Raw genomic sequence first — 13704 nt, 5'->3', positions numbered from 1 at the left:
ATGGTCAAATGTGGGACCGACCCAGCCACAAAACGGCACGAAAGTTCCCATGAGGGGGTTAAGACTAGTGATCCCCAAACCCAATCCAAAGCTGTATGCCTTCCTGCAGCCCTGACATCTGACCCTAGAGTAAAGGATTGTGGAAAGCTGAAGCCAGATGAGAAGATGCAGATGATTGAGATGGCTGGGCAGGCCGAGGTGCTGGTTCTAACTATGGTGTACCGAGATGGAACAACTCAGTTAGACCCAGAGCAGGTAAGCAGAGCTCGCCAATACAACATTATTAATAGTGTGATGTAGACATTCCAGTAAAGAACATGGTGACATGATGAGAAGCTAATGGAAGTAAACAGAAACAATTTTTTTGCTGGTGAAACTGATAAATATGATGTTATTTAGTTTATTGTTCATCAAATCTTTAGAGTTATGTTCCTAGCTCATAAGAGCACCAGCGGCGGTTATGTATTAGAGTTCACATTATTATATGAACACTAAGGTTTTTTTAGTATATGAGATCTTATATTTAAATCTGCAAGGGAAGGGGACCAAAATTAAATGGTGCTCCCTGCGCTCTTGATAATCTGATCTCTGATGTTTGATATAGAAGCTCAGTCTACCGGTATGCGGCCTCCTCGTACTGATGAAGAACGATCTTTGCTCCAGCTCACTGGAAGACTCTCTGGGGCCAAACGACAGTCTGGTCTACTTAAAACTAGAGCACACACCTGTATGGGCCCAGCAACAAACACACCAGGGCCAGGAGCTCTTTACTAGGTCTGTGTCTGTATGTGTTAGAATGAGAGAAATGTGAACATGCTGATCAGTTCAATTTGTGTCTTAGCATCCATGAAAAAAAGCTCTATATCATTATTCTACACTGACCCTATAGCACTGTCTGTGTCTGTGTCCCACAGAGATATGTTGCTACAGGTGTTCTCAAGGTCTCTGCCAGTGGTGTGCTATAAAGCCAAGGATATGCTTCGTACAGCTCTGGAGTTTTACAGACGAGACCTCAACTGGAAACAAGGCAAGTCATTCACTGGTCCGCCATAACATTATGACGACTAGCTTTATTCACTGGTCAAGGGAGTAACACTGATTTTCCGATTATCATGGCACAAGTCATCTGATGGGATCAGTTAGGCAGCAAGTGAACATTTTGTCCTCAAAGTTGATTTTATAAGTAGGAAAACTGAACAAGAGGAAGGATTTGAGAGACTTAGACGTGGGAAAAATCTTAATAGCTAGATGACTGGGTTATTCACTTTACAGGTTAAGGGTTTAATGTTGTGGCTGATTAGTGTGTAGACTTAAATAAATACATAAATAAATAAATATAAATAAATACGTTGAAACCTGTAGAAAAACATACTTGCAGTTATTCACGTGAGCTGTTTACCATAGTCTTGCACTGTTTGTATGTGGTACCCCATCCAATGGGTGGTTGGGTGTGTAAAAATTTTTTTTTCCACTGTTAGCATAATCAGCCAAAACCTCCACGTCGACAACTAGCACGAAAATAAAACACTTAAAACGTAAATGCAAAAATGTGTTATTTATCAGTATAATAACACAAGAAGTTTTATCAATCACAATTAACAGCAGACAGTTTAAAGTAATTACTGCAGTATTGACAAGTTTCACAGAAGACACTTACCAAACCACTCATGCAGCAGACATTTTTAATCAGCTTTAATCTCCAGAATATTTATTTCTTATAACCAAGCACAGCATATTAAATTTTCTTTTCTATTCAGTGGCAGGGTGTCATATTCAGGACCCACAGGTGTCAGGGTGGCTACTTGATCCTGCAGATCCCTCCTCCTGCTGCCAAGACCTTCTTAATAAGCACTGCAAAAGACCCCGTGCTGCACCTTCCTTGGGTACCCAGAAGGTCAGTAAAATGTGAATGTATTGATCCCAGTATGAAAATAAATTCTTGGAGCTGGCAGAGTTTTCTTGTAAGCAGTGTTATGTTTAGATTCAGTGTTCAATGAAAGAGCAGAAACTCAGAAGTATAGCAGTCTAATGATCTTCGATGGGGTCCCAAAATTATTGTCATTTTCATATATTTTATAATTTAAACAATATGTCATATTGGAACTCAAAAGCAGTGTCTGTTCTGTTGGATGTATGGAGCAGAGGATAGTGGATCTGAATTATGCTTAGAAACCTGCTGTGGTGCTGCTAATTTTGACCTCATCTGTATGAGACGCATGGATTCATGAGGTAAATTGTCTTTTTTTGTGTGTATATGTTTGTCTCGTCTCACAGGTTTCTCAGGTCATCTCAGGTCTCTTCTGGCTCTACAGACTTAACAAGACACTATGCTCTAAAATACAGGTCGGCAGATGCGTGCACACACACACACACACATTCACGTCTACCTACCTGTGCATTCAAGACACACAAATTGCTTGACTGACTATTTTTGTGTCCAGAGCCATGGGCTATGGAAGCTGTACTCAGACATGGAGCTGAACATGATCCCTGTTCTGGCAGGTGTGCTCCATTTATTTTTCACCGAGCATTGTTCTAAAATAAGACAAGCTTTTTTAGATGTTGTCTCACCCTGATCCAGTGAAATATTTGTGAAAAAATACCCATTAATAACAGACTGACTTGGATTAAATAGAATATCATGTCTTAAAACCATTTTCAGCTCTCTAATTCAGTCAATTTAAAACTACATTCGGGTTTACACACCCCGTATTTACTATAAAAACTGGTTTCTGCATCCACAATAACCATCTATTAGTGTACAGATTCACTATATCAGGTCTGGTGGATCAGTAAACATTTCTTTTTTTCAGCCATGGAGAGCCACCGCATCAGTGTGGACAAAGAGGCGCTTAAGAGAACTTCAGACTTGCTCGGGGTAAGACAGCATCAGACTATTTTTTATAGTTCTGCTGGCACAGTTAACAAACGTATCTCCTGCTGCCATTTGCGTTACGGTTAATGTTCATTTTTAACAAGAATACAACTAATATAAATCCTGCAGTGTGTGTTTAAAGATAATGTTAAGCAATTCAGTTTAACCTTCATTTCAGTGCCTTTTTAAAATGAAATACTGAAGCAACAATAAGCTGGACTTGTCTATGCTTATGACAATTTTTAGATAAAATTGAGCCCAATTAATATGGAAATAATTTAAATGCTTATGAAATAAGAATCGTTGTCTACTTAGATGCCTAGGAAACACAGCTTTCATATCTTTAAATTAAACAACCTTACACTTGGGCGTCTGTAAAGGTATGCTGTTCAGGGTCAGTTCAGATTTGTACTGCATCACTCTCAGATGATTGAATTCCAGTCTGGCTGCTGAATCACAGCGCGGTCGACAGCTGCGGTATTAATACAAATGTGAGCAAAACACTGGGAGGATATGAGAAACAGGCCTCTGGATACGAGGAAAGAACAAACAAAACAAGAGCCCAAGGCGGAAGGAAAAGTAGAATTTTCTTTTCTTCTCTTCAGGGTAGGATTAGTGATATGGTGGGTGGATGTCCTCTTGGGAGCTGTCCTGTTTACATGCAGATCAAATCCAGTTCTGGAGACTGCATTTGAATGATTGCGGATGCACAAACTTATACAGATGTTGTGGACATACATTCTTGAGAATACAGACGCATATTATACTTACATTTGCTGGCATGGATGCAAACACTCGCCAACTCTTGCTGGCACCAGCATCAGTGTTGTTGTGGAGACGGTAGATATCTTGCCGTGTTACTATAAATAGGATGGATAGTCTGTCTTTTTCCTCCAAGAGGCTGTGCTGCAGGAAGGAACATCGCTGTCTGCCTCTGCCAACACACACACACACTGAGCCGCTGAAGTTTTTGCAGACTGCTCCAGAGTAACGTGTGTGTGTGTGCTTTCGTAACACGCCTGTGAGTGCAGTCGCCCATGTCCCCGCTTTGTCATGTTGGATTTCTTTTTATCTGAGCTGTCAAGTTCACCTGTCTGAACAACAAGCAGAGAATCCCTCCTGTCAGGCTGCGTCTTACGAACTCACTCCCTCAGTGTCATTAGCATTCAATGGGACAAATCTCACTTTCTGAAATCCTATTAGACGTTATGTGTACTGTATGTTTTCAGTACATTTCTATTAAAATCAGATTAGATAGACATCACATTTCGACTGATATGGTGTGAAATGGGATGATTAATCTCGCTGCAGTGAATTAAAATATTGCTCTACAGATCCCTGCTGTGCCCTTGCTGTGTGTATGTGTGCGTTTGTGTGTCAGAGGCTAGCATCCAATATTGATGAGGCAGTCTGGAGCCTGCTCCGGGCGGTGAGTGAGACAGCAAGAAAAAGTACATATTTTGGAATGTGGGTACATGTCTGCCAGCTAACCCCAATTTTCCTCTTTCCTTTCTTCTTTTCTGTCTGTTTCTGTTCTTATATTTCTCACTCCTCTTGCCACCCTCCTCTCCTTCATTCCTCTCTCGGCTATTGCTGTTTCTTCTAAGTCTCTGCTGCTCACCAATTACTTTTCATTTTCTCACTTTTTTTCTGTCAGCCCTTTTCCCATCTGCTCGCATTCCAACTTTTTTTAAGACTTTTTTTTTTTCCACTTTCACATTTTCTTTGTCCTGTATTCCCAAATCTGTCTTTCTGTCTGTTGTGTCTCATTTCATCACCCCATCTCCCCTCTCTCGTCTGCCTTCTGTTTTTCTATTCTTGTCGCTGTGTCTCTTCCTTCGTTCTCTTGTTGCCCGTCAAGTTGTTAAGCACTTCGGTCAGAATTGTAATGAGCTTCTGTGTGTTAGTGTCGAAAAGTAACAAAATATTTGCTTTTAGGCTGAATCTTAAATAACTGTCACCGTTCACTCCTTTACTAGTTTTTTAGTTGTTATCATTTATGTTTCATCTTTGCCTCTGTTTCTTCTTCTTCTCTTCTTTGTGTTTCTTACTGTCCTTGCTTCCTGCCTCCTTTTTCTATTGTGCATGCCTCTTTTCTTTCTGTGGACCATTTGTTTACCCCTTTCTATCTCCTGTCATGTTTATCATGCTGTTTGTGTTGGCTGGCTGTCCTGGGAAACAAAGTTTATTCAGTATTAATGACTGGATTATTACAGCAGCCATTAATTCCTCGCTGGCTGTCTCTCTGTGTTAAGGATTCGGTCTATTTAAGTGAGAATGCATGTTATTTGTGCTTGTACTATGTTGTGCTGTAGGGCTGTCCATTGATTAAAATATTTAATCACGATTAATCACATAATTGTCCAGAGTTAATGCATGATTAACTTTATTATCTGTTCTAAATGCGCTGTTAAGGGATATGTTTCAGGTTTTAATACTCTCACCAACAGAGGGGTGGATTAATATACTTTCTTAATGCAAATGTATGTTACTGTTTTTGTAACAATCCAAAACTGTGACAAACACTGTCCAGAATATTCTCCAGAACAACTTGTCATTCAAATGACCCTTTTCTTTACCCATTTCTGCTCAAGGAAGTTTGATTCCCCTTGCGTACTTTACCGCTGCATCGCTTCCTGATTCTCCAAACTACAGAATGGGCCAAGGCTGAAACACAGAACACGAGAGCAGATGCTGACGCTAGTTTTACTGCTAAACTTAATTTCATTTTCAAATCAAATTGACCCAAAAACTGCCACAATCTTTCAGCTCGTAGATTGGTCTGTACAGTTTACTGCAGAGCTTCTCGTTTTGTTAGTCTGATCAGGAACATAAGTTAACTAATCCTACATCACTGTATTCTCCAGGAAGCTCTGCAACCACTTCTCTGAGAGCATTTGCCAATCACAGTGGCCACTTCCCCTTTTTACAGCAACAAATAACTACTTAAGTAACAGCACTGTAATGTTTCAGTTTGTCCTGTTTGCTGAAACAACTGCCCAGGCTTTATGACCTACACTGCAGCAGCCACCAGGGGGAGCTGGACAGTCTTTGGTTTCCCATTTGAGAAGCTGTTGTCCATCTTTTTATACAGTCCATGGTTCTGTCATACACATACAAAGAGTTAGTGGCGCTAACTAAGAAATGAGTTATCCTTGTATGTTGTCATAAACACACTGCTGTCTCACAACATTTTAATTGACTCTAAATCTTTCAGTCATTGTCCGGCTAATCTGGAAAATGTCAACCAAAGATATTAAATACTGTAAAGAGATGATAAGCAGTACGTGACATGCTTTTATTTGTTATGAAGAAAAGATGAGTCTTAGAAAACATCTTAAATTTTCATCTTTATTTTTAAATTGAAGTGGTTTATATTATGTAAAATATCAAACAGTAAACATTAATCAATGGTACCTATAAACTTATAGCAGCTCTAATCAGACTTCTGCTGCTGGGTCATCAGCCACTAATGGTGCATAACAACTTGGATTGGCTCCCTTTATTGCCAGAGACATGGATGAATTAACAACTCGGTGTCAATCAGTGCTAATACTATAATTAGTATTTAATGTAACATGCCCTGGACTTTGGTTTGGGACTAAAGGATGTTATTTGTCGCAAATAGGGTAGAGTAATTAGGCTTTCTTGGAAAATATTACATGAAACAAGAGTAATTTTCTTTCTGTCTGTATCTCTGCCAGACTAAAATGAAACATTTGGAGCAGGAGGCTCACAGAGCAGCTGGACAAATATTCCTGGTGACCAGCAACACTCAGCTACGAACGGTGTGTACAGTGTGGTGTACAGTCTTGAAAAGAAAATGTGTGGAATGTTTACAATCTGTATGGCTTCTCTATGCATATTGCATGCACTGTATATACATATCATGACATTTCTGTGTCTGTTTCCGTGTTGTTGATATTGTTGATTGATGTACAATGTTTCAAGGTTCTGTTTGAGAAGCTGCGCCTCCATGAGCGCTGTGAGAACAAGAAGCTTCCCAAGACCATCAGCAAACAACAGCAGTCAACATCAGAAGCTGCAGTACGGCGCATAAAACAAACACACACAGACATTTCAGTGTAATCCTCAAATCTCTTGTACGCTAAAACACAACTTCTTAGTCTCATTTAGTTTTCCAGTATCTGCCCTGACACGTTCATAGAATGACAAGACTTGATATGCACCGATCAGCCACCCAGACCAGACCAGGCAACCCCCACCCCATAGCAGTGACACTCCTTGATGGCAGCAGCCGTCCCCAGCAGGATGCAGCCTGACACAGACACGCACGCAGTTCAGGAACAACTCAAAAAACATGAAAAACAAATTCACTAGATCCTAAACTGATCAAGTATCTGTGGATCCAAAGGCCGCCGACAACATTCTTTTGCCAGACACCACAGGACACCCTGAGAAGGCCCATGTCCTTTCTCTGCTGAGTCACAACTGTTTTGGTCTCAGAACAACAGACTAGGTGTGAAAGAAATGCCCTTCAAACTGTTTAATAGATGTTTATTTTCATTCTTGTTTTGTTGCAGCTGTTACAGCTTCAGCACCTGCATCCTCTGCCAAAGATCATTCTGGAGTACAGACAGGTCAGTCATGTTCCCATCTACTTATTGTTAATTTAAGTCCAAAGCGATAGGTCATTCATTCGAATCTAATGTCATATGTAGAAAACAATCTGTTTTTGAGGAGTTCAAATAATGTATACAGGTAAAGTATAGAATAGTAGAACATGAAGTATTTGCGTTGATTTTCATGTAACAAATGTTCTGTTCTTGCCCCCAGGTTCATAAAATCAAGTCTACTTTTGTTGATGGGATTCTCTCATGCATGATGAGCAAGGTGAGCCTACTGCTGGTTTCTGTAAAATGTGAACTCATTCTCATTACATACATTCATCAAAATGATATCTTACAAACAGCATATTTCACAGCTGTGTAGCTGTCTTTAGCTCACTCAAGATATGGGTTCTTCTAGACTTTTGTCCTTGTGTCTGGAACAACAAAAATCAGGGAGTGAAACCAAACGTTGAGTTCATTTCTGCAGGCAGGAAACAATAGATCTCACAGCTTATGTTTTCCTTTACTCGCAGTTCAGACCTGCATTAGTGTACCAGAACAGTGTTTGTGTGCTCCTAGCCATCTTTTTCCTCTTAACCTTTAAAGGTGCTGCTGGTGTGAATGTTGCCATCATTATAATGCTGTGTGCAACAACTGAAAACTGCAGGGTAATGCTGTAGTCTTCTCACATTTCTGTATGAGGTCTGCTGCAGTAACATGAAAGCTAAACATCTCATCTGAGCTGCTGAACATTATTAATGCCACCGTTATACTAATTTGGCAGATGAGAGATGCGTCTAGAGATGTTTGACTTTGGATGATTTATTTGGTGGTCTTTTAGACCAGGCAACAATTGTATTTCACTTTACATACTGCATATATATGTATATGGTTTTATGCAATATCTCAACTTATAGTGGATAATGTGCTACTCAAAAAAGTAATGTTTAAAATGAATGTGATGGCCAATAAAGTTCAGATTTTGCATAATGAACTACGATTAACTTGAGACCTAATGGTTAAAATCAGATTATCATCCACTATCAGTTTGAAAAGTCTGTCTGTAACCAGATGCTCTCATTATGTCACTTAACAGCAACCCAGAGAGCCGTCGTGTTGTCGTATGTTCTGCTTATTGCACCAACATAACTGGCATCACAGCCTTCGAACAGCTTGTTCAAATTGGGCGTAACACTGTTGACTGTCTCGCTGTCCAAAAGCAGAATCAGAGCGATGATGACAATGAGGAACGCAGCTGTTGTTTTCAGGCTGAATTGGACAAGAACCAGCTATATGGAAACATTACTGACACATGGCTGACTCAGATGTGTGTATTCTGTTTTATATTCTGTTTTGTTTCAGTTGACTAAATTGTTCATTTATTGTCTCTAAATGTCTTTCTTAACACGTCAGCACTACATTTCCTCAACATGGTACCAGACAAGTGCAGTGACTGGGAGAATCTCTGCAAAACACCCAGTAAGTATCACCTGTACACAGCTCTCACTGTCTTCATTTCTGTCTGATTATTTTTGAAAACTTTGGAACTTTGAAAAACATTGTTTTGTTTGTAAAAGACTGATACAGGCTTGAGTGGCCTTAGTTAGTGGAGCTATCCTTGGTGCTGAACAGGGTTAAGAAGTCGATTCTGTTTTCTGTCCTGCAGACCAAGTTCATGCTCCTGCACAAAAGCCCCTTTGGCTGGTACATTGTACTGGGCTTTGTACTCATACATACTGTATGCACACAAAGATCCCTTGAAGCAGTTTTATAATAATAATAATAATAATAATAATAATAATAATAATAATAATAAATTTTATTTATAAAGCACTTTACATCAAATATCTCAAATTTTTTTGGTCTAAAGCTTATGTGTAAGAAGCAACAAGATGCTTTATACATATAATCTTCTTTCTTTTTGCTTCGTGTCTTTGGTGCTTGCTTTTTTCTGTCTTTTTCTAGCCGAGACTTTAACTGCCCACAAAATCTTTGTGGGGGAAAGTTAGTCTGGAATTCTTCGTTTGGGAACTGATTATGCCCCTCGGCAAAGATCAAATCAAATCACGTAGGCGCGATATATGTGGTTATCTACAGAAAAGTAAGAGCAGCGTTGTCATAAACATAATCTGTAAGTTGTGGAGTTGAAATTGTTTACAACAAGAAAATTTTGATTGACTGGAGGACTATCCAGTTGCAATCAGAGGCATTTTTTTCTGTATCGGTTTAAACACATCCAGTAGTTACATTGTAATGTCGTGTTACCAGACTCATAGTCTGATAAGAACTGAGTCTGGCTACACTACGACAGTCTTTCACCATAGCATTCTCATCAAAGAGACCCTTTAGGGAAACTTACTGTTTATTGATAACAAACATATTCACATGTGAGTGTTTAAGCTTTAAAATCCCTCCCAGACCAAGGGCACAGGAAGTTCAGGATCTGCATCGTTATTTGGCTCAGATTCTGCATCTGGTATTATAGAGCAAGGGGTGCAGGAACAGGAACTCTACCCAACTACTAGTACAAACGCTGTGCTGTTTATGTCCTCTGCCATACAAAGGCTACTCAAATTAAATACACAACACGTATGCGATTTAGAAAGTGTGCCCTGCCGTTAACAGAGAGAAACCGCTGCCATTCTCAAAGTTACAATAAAACAATTCATGTTAAATTAACTTGAAAACTCCATCTCAAACCCTTCAAGCGAAATAAATAGCAGTTAATAAATTCATTTAGAAAATTAGAATAAAATCAAAGTAAACGCAGTCGTTCCCATAAAACAGCTGCAGTGCAGACTAACACAAGATAAAGAAAACTAATTATCACAAGACTGCAGCTATAACAGAGAAAGTGTTCAACAACTGCGTCAAAACAATATGCATACACCTTTATTTCCAAATTAAAATACACAATGAGTGACCAGTCGATAAAATAAAATAAAAATACTGAGTAATGTACTTGACATAGATAATATACTTGTTGACATACATAATATAGACGCAGTTACACTAGGTTGTCATGCTCATACAAACGACTAAATTCAATTCATGAAATATTGCCAGGGCAGCTGTTTCCCTTTTTATTTCTCAGTTTGCTATATATATATATATATATATATATATGTACAGGTGCGCTGTAAAATACATGTAAAACAGACCGCTACTAAGACATGCTCTGTCTCTTTGATACTTCTCTCTTACCCTCTCTTTGGTACCATCTCTCTCTCTCTCAGTGTTGGCTGGTCGATAGCTCATTTCACCATCACCCAGCTGTCAAGGTCCATTGGTTTTGTCACTGAGCACTGCTCTATCTCACACATACACACATACAGTATTTCTATGCAGCCTAGGAGACACTGAACTTTTCTAATCTCACGTAGTGATTTGCCATGGATGCATGCTACACATTGAATTGATCGTGTTGCTACTTAATGACATATGTGACTGTTGGGTAGCTGTAATTTAACGCGGCTCCGGTCAGTCGGCTCAAACACAGATCTGGGAGTTGGTTGAGCATCTCATTGAGTGTATAATTGTGGTCGTGTGTGTATTCCAGTTTGGTCTTTGATGCGGTTACTGTGCTGTAATTATATCTAGATTATAAAATAATGATATAAAGAAAAAACTCCTGTTAGAGAGGACAGCAGTGTAATCAGACAGATATTTACAGTAGTATTATTTATCAGCTACATAAGATCATATAAGAGACTCAGGATACTATCTCTAGGAAAAAAACAAACAAACCATAAATCCTGAATCTCACATTCAATTGAAAGCACATCAAAGGCAGAGAATCATCACTGCAGTGAAAGTGTGAACTGTCTTGGGCATTTATTCCTTGAGTTTTAGTTCTTGGCTCTGACCAGGTCACCGGGCCTAATCAGTCAGTTAGACTCTGAGCTCACAGTTTACACTCATTATTTTTGAGGTCTGTGCAGTTTATAAGATAAGTTCATTTTAAACTGCTCTTATACTCCCAGGCGGGAAACGTATTGTACTGATAACATTATCTGAAACCCAGTATGTTGCTACCACTTTGAGATGTGAAATAATTAGTTCGGTTCTGCATTAGTGTCACTTAGTTTTCTAGTATTAACTAGAAAACTATATCATCATACTTCATTATTGTAGTTCTGTTTTTTATTTTCCTCCTAAAAACAAACATATGAATCATGAATATGTAATATAAAATAATAAAAGTCATAATTTGTCTCCTCTCAATGAGCAGTCTGAATCCAACAGTTTTATTTAAATAATGCTTATAAATATAAACATTATGAAAAAATGACCCACACAAAATAGGTGCAGACATGATATAATATATCAGTTAGGGCTGTCAAAGTTAGTGCTTGAATAATACGTTAATGCACATGTGATTAACATGCACCAGTGCTGTAATTTGACTTGTAGTTTGTGAAATCAGGCAGCACTGATGCAGTGGACGGCAAACCTTAAGCAGAAATGGACAAAGAAAAGGGCCGTTTGAATGACCTGTTGTCAAGTTCCATGTTGTTAAGAGGATTAAACAGTTAATGAATAAATACAGATTAAGAAATGTGTGGCAGAGCTCTGCTGCTTAATTGTTTGAAACAAGAACATTATTCCACCATTAGAGAGGAAGAAGGAAGAAGAGTCAACTCCCTAGTGTTTTTCTTTTCTCCTCAAATTAAACTCATTATTCTAGCATAGATAAAGTTCACTCATAATTATTCTTATCATAGTGTCAAGTGTGAAGACTTACTCAGTGATCATAAGCATGTCACATCCCTCTGCTGCAGCTTATAGTGTGGAGGTTGAGGTAGGAAAGGAAGGTGTTCTCACCACTCTGCACTCACATACAGTTCATATGCTCACATATTCAACTGAGGAGTGTTGCAGAGGGGTTTAGCTTTCATCTGCTGTGGCTTCAATCCAGTTGAAGCCAGAGTGCGGTAACAAAGGGGTTCCTGAATTAAAGCAGGACAGCCATAAAACTGGTGCTGAGTTTAAAGCGCTGAGGGAAGCGAGTATTGCTGGGGAGGGAAGTGGTGCTTTTCTCTTCTGCCTCATCTGTTTTTATCTGCTACAAGAAAAATGCGGTGCCGTCTATGAGCCTCGGTGCTTCTATCCTTGGGTGGTTTCTTCTCGTTTGTTATCATTTGTCTGTTTTTCTCTTTCCTTCCTTCTTAAATCTATTTTATGTCTTAATTTTCTTATTTTAATCTCCATCTCTTTCTCTTCTTGTATCCATGTCTGTCTTGTTCTATCATTCTCTATTCAGTGAGTTTCTAGTTTCCGTTTTGTCTTTCAATAAGACTGAACTCCCTCCGGCCACCTACATCCTGACTCTGAGGAGCACCAATAGAGCAAACAATGTTCAGATTGCCAAGTTCCTGATGCAGTGTTCCACGCTATATAATCTCTGTTCTCTCCCCCTCTCTCTCTCTATCCCTCTCTGCACCTTTATGGCTTTGGAAGATTTATACACTCATTACGCCCACAAGTGCGTCAAACTTGCTAATGCAAATACAGAGAAAACAGATGTTAACATGCTGTTCTGCTTTCATTTTTGGTTTTATATCAAACCTTTGTTTTCTTTATGGGTTTAAAGGCTGAAGTACATTTTTATCTCCATTTCTATCTTTACTACGTTTTTATTTGTGTAGTATCTATAATAAACTGTGCACATTTAGTCCTCTCACCATTATCTAGATAGGCTGATGATTCTTTAGGAAAATGCTTTAATGTATTATTGATATTGTGTACTTTGTCTTTTGATTGTGCCGTTGTGTCTGTTCCCAAGCTGCCAGACGAGGTTCCTTTAGGGCTTCTCGAGCAGTTTAATGCTTGATCAAGACTGTTCTGCATTTAGTTGTTAAAGTGTTTCACACCGAAGGTCCTCCCAAGGCTGATCTAAGCACTTCTCCTCTTCTCTGCTGACTCACTGATCGTGTTTAAGACACACACACACACACACACACACACACACCCACACACACACACACACACACACACACACACACAAAAGGGGTGTAGAAAGTACAGAGGAGAACGGATGAATATTACATCCTTTAGCTTTGTCGTGTGATGCAGCAACATACACTAGAAGCTCATAACCCTGTGACACTGTGATGGACAAGGAGAGGAACTCAGCTCAGCCCTGCTCCTCTTTTTAGGCTTCCCATGTAGTCACATGGAAGGGCAGGGACGTCTCAGATGAGATAATTTACTGCAAATGCAAATAAGGTTTTGTTGACTAAAGTGGTCCTGACTGAA

General features: G+C 39.2%; 1 protein-coding gene across 1 annotated transcript in view; it reads left to right on the top strand.

Moving 5' to 3' along the window:
- poln (polymerase (DNA directed) nu) overlaps window positions 1–13704 on the top strand; it is a gene marked incomplete at both ends in the record, with an annotated part of 45502 nt that continues 31798 nt past the window's right edge. Inside the window, 12 exons of the mRNA XM_084549092.1 lie at window positions 1–255; window positions 605–774; window positions 858–1027; window positions 1758–1894; window positions 2275–2343; window positions 2442–2502; window positions 2814–2878; window positions 6580–6663; window positions 6827–6922; window positions 7420–7476; window positions 7673–7729; window positions 8860–8925. Of these exons, the coding sequence (XP_084405218.1) occupies window positions 1–255; window positions 605–774; window positions 858–1027; window positions 1758–1894; window positions 2275–2343; window positions 2442–2502; window positions 2814–2878; window positions 6580–6663; window positions 6827–6922; window positions 7420–7476; window positions 7673–7729; window positions 8860–8925 (1287 nt within the window). The remainder of the gene's footprint in view (window positions 256–604; window positions 775–857; window positions 1028–1757; window positions 1895–2274; window positions 2344–2441; window positions 2503–2813; window positions 2879–6579; window positions 6664–6826; window positions 6923–7419; window positions 7477–7672; window positions 7730–8859; window positions 8926–13704) is intronic.

This window comes from Chelon labrosus (genome assembly GCF_963514085.1).
Source record: "Chelon labrosus genome assembly, chromosome: 1".
Taxonomy (NCBI): Eukaryota; Metazoa; Chordata; class Actinopteri; order Mugiliformes; family Mugilidae; genus Chelon; species Chelon labrosus.
The sequence above is the reverse complement of the archived record's forward strand: the minus strand, read 5'-3'. Positions and strand labels throughout refer to the sequence as shown.